We start from the raw sequence: 9,693 nt of genomic DNA on the forward strand, positions 1-9,693 counted from the left end.
GGTGAGGGATGAAGGGGCTGGGGTGGGGGGTGCAAGGCCTGAGGCGGCTCCCGAGGCAGCCGGAGCAGCTTAGAGAAATCAAAACAACTGGTTAAACCCCAGCCCAGGGGGCTGGGGTGAAGGGGGTGGGCAATGAGGAGACAGAAGCAAAGAGAGACCAGGAGACAGAGATGCTTAGGACAGAGACGAGAAACAGAGACATTAAGAGATGGAGATATTTGGAGATAGAGGCCGACAGACAGATGGGGCAACAAAGACAGAGAGAGAGAGACCCACTGGAGAGAGACAACTGCATAAGCAGGCCTGGTTCAGTGCCCACCTCACACACATCCGGGCTTGGGGGTGTCCACAAATGAGTGGATGGACAGACAGCTGGACAGACGGTGGCAGGAGTGTTGGGACCCCAGAGTGGGCTTATCTCTGAGTGCCCACGCCACCCCCACCCAGCCTCATCCCGCTGGGCTGTGGGTCTGAGTGTGGTGCTGTGCGTACGTGTGCAGCCGTGTGTGTTGCCGGCTGTGCTGGCGTCGTGCGTGCACCTCTGTCTCCTTGCATGATGGAGAGTGTGCACACACACGGTCTCTGGTGCTTGTCTGTGTGAATGTGTCCTTTCACGTCACGTGTGTGTGACTGGCTTGGCTGTGCTGCTGGGTGTGCCTGGGTGTGCGTGTGTGTCCACGCTGGCACTGTGTCCGTGTGTGCTTTGCAGCTTTGTGTGGCTGTATTCGTGACCCTTGGGGTATGACGGTGCGTCTATGTCAGTGTGTACCTGTCTATGATTTATGATTGTGTGTCTTTGTTTCTGTAGGGACTGAATCTGTGTGTGTGTATGTTGCATACATCTGTGTACACTTGTGTGTCTGTCTCTGTGTCGATGTCTATGGCCGTGATGGTATATGTGTGTTCCGACATGGATGTCTCTGTGTGGTGTGTAACCTGGTGGTGTGTGTGCCTGGGTTGCTGTGTGACAGGGGCTGCGTGATGGTGTTGGTTGTGGCAGTCTTGGTGTACATGAGTTGGTTAACCTGTGCGTCACACACTGTTGTGATGTGTGTTGTGTGTGCCGGTGTGGCGTGTGTCACTTTGTTGAGCTGTGTTGGTGTCATGTGTTGTGTGGCACTGTGGCGTGTGTGTGTCTGGGTTGCTGTGTGGGTCTGTGTAGCTCCTTGGCAGGAAAGAGAGGGAGGCAGCCTTTGCCGGCCCAGCCCCTCTCCACACTGCTGCGCGCACACGCACACACATTCGGTGCCATGGCTGCTGGCGGTGGAGATGGGGGGGCGGGGGGGTGTGTGGAGGAAGCAAAATAAAATTAAAAATTAAAGCTTGCCCGGAGTCCCCATCCGCCCCGTGCGGACTGGTGGGGAGGGGCGGGGTTGCAGCCGCTCCTCCTCTGCAGCCACGGCGGGGGCGGGGGGCGGGCTGGGTGTTTGTCCGTCTGTCCAGCCGTCCAGCCAGGCCCCTGCCAGGCCCACTGCCCCGGCCGGCCCCTCAGGCCCTGCGCCCTCCGTTGGTCGATCAGCGATCAATGGGGCCAGGGGGGCGCCAGGGGCAGGGCAAGATCAAAGGGGTCCCTAGAGACAGATGCGGGCTACTAGGACAGAAACAGAGACGCAGAGATGGGGAGACAGAGACACTGAGACTGGGGTGGAGACCCCCAGACATAAAAACAGGGTGGTGTGGAGCCCCAGAGACGTGGGGACACAGAGAGAGAGAGACATGGGGAAGCAGAGATGGGGCACCCTGGTGCCCGGACAGTCAGGGGCAGACATGCAGGGAAGGGGGCAGAACAGGAGGGGGTGGGGGCCCAACAGGACCCGGGCAGGGGGACAGAGAGGGGAGAAGTGGCAGGCAGAGACCTCGAGATGGCAGAGACGCGTGCCTGCATGCAAGAGACGCGGGGGGGAGCGTGGGAGCAGGGCCCGGAGCGCCGATCCCACGGCTCCTCGTTATAACGTGTCCGGAGGAGGCGGCGGGGAGTTGAAAGCGTCGGGAAGAGAAATCAAAACCAACACGGAAATGAGAGGGGCCAACAGGGGGTGGGAGCGGGGTGGGGGGGTGTGAAGCAGGAGGGAGGGGGGCCCGGAGAGGCAGAGAGAGCCAGGGAGGTGGGGGAGAGAGAGGTGGATGGAGCGAGGTGGGGAGATGGGAGAGAAGAGAGACTGAGATGGGCCAGGCGGGCGGACAGGGGCAGAGAGACGGAGAGATGGGAGTTAGATGAGAGAAGGGAGGAAAAGAGACAGATGGCGCAGAGAGTTCGAGAGACAAAAGACCTGGGGAGACACAGGGGAGAGACAGAGAAGGGCCGGGGGACAGAGAGGGACAGACCCCAGAGGACATGGGGGGGCGTGGTCCTGGAGGACAGAGATACAGAGACTGAGTGATGGAGGGAGAGAGGCAGAGCGGGGGAGACTGCTGGGTGGGGAAAGATGGGGCGAGACACCTGGGTGGACAGGAGATGAGAAAACAGACCAGAGAGAGACAGCAAAGTGGACCAGAGCTGGTGGGAGGAGACAGAGAAGGGAAAAGAGAGACGATGGAGAAAGGATGGAGAGGAAGAGATAGGGAGGGAGAGAAACAGAGAAAGTTGGGGAGCTGGGGGGAGATGAGGGTATAGGAGCAGAGGAGGGGCTGCCCCCAGCAGGGGCCTGAGTGCTGGGGCGGGGGAGCCATCTGAGGGACCTCAGTAGACACGGGGGCGGGCGGGGGGGAGGCTGGAGGCTGGCCTGAGGGTGGCTGTGGGTGGGTAACTGGGCAAGCCTGGGGGTGGGGGGTAGTGGGCTGCCAAGGCTCCTCTGGTGTCCAAGTGGTGGGGTTTATGGGGGGAACGCTACGGGTTTCTGGGGTGTGTGGGATCCTTGAGAGGCAGGGCGTGTGAGAGGGGTGGTGTGTTTAAGAGTCTGTAGAGGGGAAGGGTGGGTGGGTACCCCAGGGAGGGAGCATGAAGATAGCACAGCCTCTGAGAGGTGGGGTCTGGAGGGGAGGAAGGATCTGGGGCTTGGGGTGTCTGGGATGGTGGGCGTCTGAGACGAGCGGATGTCTGAGGAAGTGGGTGTCTGAGGGCGGTGGTGGTGTCGGGGTTGGTGGGGTATCTGAGGGGGAAGGGCTGGCAGAAAACAAACGGTGGAAGGGTCTGAGAGGCTGGGATGAGCAGGGGATGAGACAGTATCTGAGAATTGAGGAACCCAAGGAGAGAGGTGTCCCAGGAAGTGGGGGTCTGAGAGGGGGGACCTGTTGCAAGGCGGAGGGGGGGAGGGAAGGGGGAGAGGCAGATCCAAGGGGTGGGGGTGTCTGAAGGGGGAGGCAGATCCAAGGGGTGGGGGTGTCTGAGGGGGGAGGCAGATCCAAGGGGGAGGGGTTTATGGGGGGAGGCAGACCTAAGGGGAAGGGGCTGTCTGAGGGGGGCCGTCTGCAGAGGAGGCAGGCCCAAGCGGCGGGGGTCTGAGGGGGACAGCGGGTTTAAGGAGGGCATCTGAGGGAGCACTCCTGTGGGCGCTGGGGGCCGCTCTGTGGGGTGGGTGGGGCGGAGGGCAGGGCGGGCAGGGGCTGGGCCGGCCCCTTCCCAGCCCGTCGGAAGGCCGCCCCCCGCCTGGTGCTGGCTGGCTCTGGGCGGACAGATGAGAGTGCGGGGCGGTGCGCGAGCTGGACCAGCCAGCCCCGGGGCCAGCCGGGCGGAGTGGAGGTGGGGGCGCAGAGGTGGGGAGCGGGACAGACCGGGGACAGCCACAGAGGGAGACCGAGGGAGAGCCCGAGACGCAGAGACGGACCCCGAGAGGTCAGGCGCGAGGCGAGGGATGGAGAGACAGCGGCAGAGACGGTGCGGGGTGGTGCGGGGCGCGAGTGTGAGCCGGGAGTGTGAGTGAGTGAGTGGCGAGGAGCGCGGAGGGAGGCTGGGAGCCCGCGGTTAGTGGTAAGGCACAGAGGAAGGGGAGGCTGCCGGGAGGACTGGCCGGGAGGGAAGGACCGGGCGCAGGGCCGGGAGAGGGACTGGGAATGATGGGACCAGCGGGCAGAGAGGTGCCTGCAGGGGGAGGAGGGGGTCAGGATGCAAGGGGTGAGGGCGGCTGGGGCCTGGGTGGGTGGAGGGGGACGTCCCCTTGCAGTGCCAGCCCCCAACTGACTTGGGTCTGTCTCTCTTGCTTGCTCCATCCTGTCCTCATCCATCTGTCTGTCTGGCCTCTCTACAGGGCTGGCTCCAACATGGACTGTAGCTGCGTCTCCGACCTTCTCTTCGCCCCACCCGCCCTGCCGGCTCTCTGGACCCCTGGTAACTGGCCCAGACCTGCCCCACCGTTTCCTCAGCCCTGGGGCCTTCCCAGTCCCCTGGCCCCTCCTTTCTGCATCTCTCACTGTCTTTCCTCCTTCTGCCCGGGGTCTGGGGTCTCGGTCAGAGTCGCCTGAATCCAACCCCTTAATGAAAAACTTGACTAAAAACTTCACGGCCAGATGTCCCTGCCACCTGCCTGCTGGGACATGAGGGTCTTTTGGAGGACAGGTGAGGTGTGGAGGTCTGAGTGGGACAAGGATGCCGGGGCCTGAAGACCTGGGGTCTCGGCCGGCCGCAGTCTGCTTCCACCCAGGACCTGCGGGCAGAGGAGCAGGGAGACTTGAGACAGACGGGCGCTGATGGCGCAGGGCCGGGGACGAGAGGGGGCACTAGATCAGGCGCTGGTGGGCAAGTGGGCAGACCCAGGCAGGGGAACACGGAGGCGCGGCCCAACCAGCTGGAACAGGAAAGAGGACGGTTTGCTTGGAAGTGGACACCCAGACCAGGGATGTGGACGACAGTAGGATCTGGACATGCATCTAGGTCCAAGTCACACGCTCCACAGATGGGCAGTGAGAGAGAGAGGGAGAGGTGTGTGTGTGTGTGTGTGTACACCACGAGACAGAGTGAGAGGTGAGAAGACTCCGTGCTGGTTATTTAGGATCCTGGTGTGTCTCTGTGTCACCCTCCAAGAAGAACGGGTCGCACTGGGGAAGTGTGCGTCCATCTCTTTGTTGAACTGGTTCTGCCTGCTTGTCCGTGCACGTCCGAGGTCACCTGAGCGTGTCTCCAGACTGAGTGTGTTGTGTGTCTTTGGGACTCGGAGTGTCCACAATTCCGGGTTGGCGGGGGCGGGTTGTCTGCCAGCTCGCCTCAGTAGGCAAAAAGCCTTTGACTGCTCCTTCCGTGGCGTGTGGCATTCTGAACCAAACGGAGGTCTAATCTCGCTGCATTTTGGGTTGCGTGGGTGGATGGGTGGTCCCCCAGGCCTCTGTGTCAGGGGCTGTGTCTGTGTTTGGGGCGTGGGGCTGGTTCCGTGTGTCACTGAGAGTGGCTGTGCACTGGGGGCTGTGTTGTCTTGATGTGCGTGTGTGTCTGTGTGCCGAGATTGTGGGTCCTCCTGCCTCTCATTGTGTCGGCACGTATAGCACACCCGAGAACACGCGTGGAGGACAGGCCGGGGTGTGTGTCTGCATGTTGTCATCTTCGGGGTCATTGGGCGTGTCTGTGTGATACAGTCGCTGGGACATGTTCCGGGTGTGAAATGGGCCAGAGCTCATGTGTTGTTGATTCATTCGGCTGTCTTCTTAGATGAGAAAAACCCCAGACGGAGTTGAGAGAGAAATTCTCTTTAGGGAGGAAACTGCCTGGCCTTCCCCAGCCTCGGGCAGACCCTGGGCAGCCTGGCTGGGACCCTGCTTCTCCTTGCCTCATCCCTGAAATTCTAACAAACCAGAGAGGGCAAGGAACTGCCTGGGACCACACCAGCAAGTGGATACCAACAGTCTCCCAGCTCAGAGACCCTGACCCTGCCACCCCAACCACCCTCCTTTCCTGCAGATTGTAGGCTAATTCTGCCTTCTGTTTTCATGCCTGGGTCTGGGGTCTCTGAGGAGGGGGACGGGGACAGAGGCTGTGGCACGGAAGTGGGACCCAGGGCCTGGAGCCTTGTGGGTGGGCGGTGAGATACAGGGGTGGGAGAGCCCCTCGGTCTCCACCTAGCATCTGTATGTCTGGACACTGGGGTGCAGGGTGCTCATTGGAGCTGTGGATGCTAAGAGTTGGTTGTGGGACTTCCCTGGAGGTCCAGTGGTTAAGAATCTGAGCTTCCACTGCAGGGGGCGTGGGTTCAGTCCCTCGTTGGGAACTAGGGATCTCAGGAGGCAACCAAAAAAAAAAAAGAGCTGGATGTCTGTGGCAGGGGTGGGATGAGGGGGTGCTCTACTGTTAGGGTGTCACGAGGGTGTGACTGTAAGGGTGACACATGCGTCTTGGCGTAGCACTCACGGTCTCCACCACAGGGTGCTTCATGTGGGCGTTTGGGGTTCTGTGTCTTCTCATCACAGTTGCGTTGTTCGCGGGTCCCAGCGCTCAGGGGCCTGAGATGTTTGCAATTGTGTGTGCCTGGTGTGAATGCCTTGGTGGCACGTTTGTAGTGTCATGCTCCGGCGGGAGTGTGGCTCTCTGATACAGCCGGGGGGTCCCTCGAGGGTGAGCGGATGTCTGTGTGACAGGCTGTGTGCTGTGGGCATCTGCACACACACATACTCTCAGACGGACATGGCACAGAGGCAGGGCAGGGACACAGGGAAGTGACAGGTATAAATATACGGACGGGTACGGAGGCGCATGTGTACGCAGGCCCAGCCTGGATGTTCCAGGGTGAGGTCAGCAGGGGCGGCGGAGGGGTGCAGGGTGGTGAACTTCGGGGAGAGATGGACAAGGGACAGGGAGAAGAGATAGCAGGAATCAGAGGCCATTCAGAGTACACAAGAGATCAGACCTCAGGGCTGGCAGGACCAGGCTGGGGCAGTGCAGGGAGAACGCAGTGGAGGGCGTGCCCTTTCCTGCAAGCCCCTCCCAGACCCTCCCCAACATCAAGGACAGGGGAATCTGGTCCCTGCCACCCTCCAGCCCAGCTGTGCCAAGGCAGGAGTTGGGCTGCAAGTGCCAACCCAGGGCCCCCAGACAATGAGGTCTCCCCCTCTGTTTGGACAGTCTGGGGACTGGACACCAAGTGGGGTGCGGAGAGTGGGAGATGTGGAGATGCTCCCCAAAGATGCCTGAGGCTGCTCACTAGAGACCAGGGGTCAGGGGAGAGGGGGATGCCTCCTGGTCCCCCGAGCCCCCGACTCGGCGCACTGACCTGGGGCCACTTCCCTGCCTCCCATCCCCAGGCTTTGCCTTCCCGGATTGGGCCTACAAGCCGGAGTCGTCCCCCGGCTCCAGGCAGATCCAGCTGTGGCACTTTATCCTGGAGCTGCTGCAGAAAGAGGAGTACCAGGGTGTCATCGCCTGGCAAGGGGACTATGGGGAGTTCGTCATCAAGGACCCCGACGAGGTGGCTCGGCTCTGGGGCATCCGGAAGTGCAAGCCTCACATGAATTATGACAAGCTGAGCCGGGCTCTGCGGTGAGGAGGGGCTGGGGACCTTGTCCTGCTCCCCTCACTGTCCCTCTGGGGCCCTGTCCCCTGGGGGCTTTCCCTCAATTTCCTGGGGGCAGAATCGTATGGGATCCCAGCGCACAGGGCTCTGTGCCTGTAGCTACCATAAGTATCCACTTGTGAGTGAAGGACCAAAGCCCTGGACTTCAGAGCCACACAGGGCAGGATCCTAGCCCCTGCCTGGCCCTGTGACTCTGGCTTCAGTTTCCCCAAGCTGTTGTGTTCTGTGCTGGGCGCCAAGCAAGTGTTGGGGGCTCTGCCTTCATCTCTGCATCAGTGTCCTCCCTCTGCTCACAGCTACTACTACAACAAGCGGATTCTCCACAAGACCAAAGGGAAGAGGTTCACCTACAAGTTCAATTTCAGCAAAGTTGTGCTCGTCAATTACCCGTTGTTGGACGTGGCGGCTGCCACCACGGGCTCCCCGCTTCTGCTGACCCCTGGTCCCTTTGGGGGAGCCCCTGGCCCAGATGCTCCTCCCCTCACCCCTGAGGTGAGTTTGGATCTTGGGGTCCCCAAGCCCTGAACCTCCTGGGGAGGGGGCAGCCTGTCTGAGCGGTACCTATTCCCTCACCTCCCTCTCTAGACCCTGCAGACCCTGTTTTCTGCTCCACGCCTGGGAGAGCCGGGGGCCCGGGCACCCCTTTTCACCCCCGAGACAGACAAACTGCGTCTAGACAGCCCTTTCCCATTCCTGGGCTCTGGTAAGGGCCTGGGAGTCCAGGGGTGCCCCCGGGGTGGGCAGGCATGCTGTACGTGTGTGAGGGAAGAAGATGGGCAAAAATAGAAGGGGGAGAAGCCAGGACGCTGGAAGGAGGCCCTGGGTGAGGCTGTGTGTGCGCATGTGTGCACATGCGCGTCTAGAAGTCAGAGGACGTGAGCGAGGTGGAGCAGAGAGGAGGGCAGCTGGAGAAGGGGTCAGGCTGACAGCAGAGCTTTGGGGGGCACTAAATGAATGGGAGGCAGGCAGGGACGTGGAAATGAGGGGAGCCACGTGAGGGTGGGAGATGCTGTGTGGGAGGACGATGGGAGAAATCAGGTGGAACACGGCAGGAAGGAATGACCCAGTCTACCTGACCCCCTGTGCCCATCACCTTCTCCCCAGGTGCCACTGGCTATTCCAAGCCCCCTGGCCTGCTGGGGCACTTCAGCCGCGCCTTCCCTGAGCACCCCTGGAACTTCAGCCCATACCTCACTGGCCCCTTCCCCAAGCTGCCCCCGCCTCTCTACCCACCACACTTCTACCCCAACCCCCTGGCCAGTTCTCTGGGCCACCTGCCCTCGGCAGGGGCAGGGGGCGGCCCCACCGCCACGCCCCTGCTGGCCGCCACTGGGGAGGGCCTAGGCCCGGAGCGCCCCGCGGGCCTGGCTGTGGCCCAGCGCCTGGCGCTACCGGGGGCCGGGGGTCCAGAGGCTGCGCTGGGCGGGAAGGAGGACAGCGACTCAGAGCTGGAGATCACCGACGTCAGTGGCTGCAGCTCTGACAGTGACGGCGACGAGGGCCTCCCCGTGCCCCCCAAGGCCAAGGCGGGCAAAGGCGGGGTCGGCAGCTGAGCCGCTGCGGGGAGATGGATTCTGCCGGGGCAGAGACCAGGGCAGCCGCCCGCGGGGCCTCTTCCATGGTCTGGTCTGCCCTTGATGTCCTGCCGGAGGCTGGGCCTGGGCGCATGGCTGCCCCAGGCTTCTTCCCCAGCCCCAGACTGGGGGGTGTCACCTCCCCTCTCCAGCGAGGGGAGGGGACACGATGACCTCCAGCCTCCTCCCCAGGCTCCAGTGTGAGCGGGGGGGTCCCCGCCTGACCCCCCTCTCCTGAAGTGCAATATGGCGCCCAGCCTCCCCCCTGCCCACCTGCCCCTGTGCTGTGACCTGAGTGTTTGTGCGGCCTTGTCTCCCCCGTGCCGGCCCCAGTGCTGACGCCCGCCCCCCACCCCTGCCCACAGGCCCCCTGGGGACAGGGAGCTCAGAGCAATAACCCCGCCCCCAGCCCCCACCCAGGAGGGCCCCCTCTCCCCCCAACCCCCATCAGCCAACCCCAGAGATTTACTACAAAAATAAACGAACAGAAAGAAGTGTGAGATGCTGGATGCCCAGCATCGTCGTGGGTGACCAAGGGGGCTTGGGAGTGGGGGCCACGAGGGGTGTGTGTGTCGGGGGGCTGGCCCTGGGGAGTCAACATTAAGACACGGAATCTGATGAACGCAGAGGCGACGCAGTGGGACAGATGGAGGAAGCAATGCCAGACAGTCTTGGGGGGGAGCGGTTTC

At 62.3% G+C, this 9,693-nt stretch overlaps 1 protein-coding gene across 1 annotated transcript; it reads left to right on the top strand.

Moving 5' to 3' along the window:
* Window positions 1-3,867: 3,867 nt before the first annotated feature.
* Window positions 3,868-9,072, top strand: ERFL (ETS repressor factor like). The gene is made up of 5 exons (XM_059877562.1): window positions 3,868-4,264; window positions 7,162-7,396; window positions 7,727-7,922; window positions 8,016-8,133; window positions 8,535-9,072. Exons 1-5 carry the CDS (start codon window positions 3,991-3,993, stop codon window positions 8,981-8,983), a joined length of 1,272 nt encoding a protein of 423 aa, XP_059733545.1. The 5' UTR covers window positions 3,868-3,990; the 3' UTR covers window positions 8,984-9,072.
* The last annotated feature ends 621 nt before the right edge of the window (window positions 9,073-9,693 follow it).

Source organism: Bos taurus, chromosome 18 (assembly GCF_002263795.3).
Source record: "Bos taurus isolate L1 Dominette 01449 registration number 42190680 breed Hereford chromosome 18, ARS-UCD2.0, whole genome shotgun sequence".
Classification (NCBI taxonomy): Eukaryota; Metazoa; Chordata; class Mammalia; order Artiodactyla; family Bovidae; genus Bos; species Bos taurus.

What these genes read in the sequence shown, in the direction of transcription:
- ERFL (XM_059877562.1), top strand. Translation starts at nt 3,991, where the DNA reads ATGATGGGACCAGCGGGCAGAGAGGTGCCTGCAGGGGGAGGAGGGGGT. An exon ending in GCCGGCTCTCTGGACCCCTG is followed by an intron (nt 4,265 to 7,161) that starts GTAACTGGCCCA and finishes TCCCATCCCCAG; the next exon opens with GCTTTGCCTTCCCGGATTGG. An exon ending in AAGCTGAGCCGGGCTCTGCG is followed by an intron (nt 7,397 to 7,726) that starts GTGAGGAGGGGC and finishes CTCTGCTCACAG; the next exon opens with CTACTACTACAACAAGCGGA.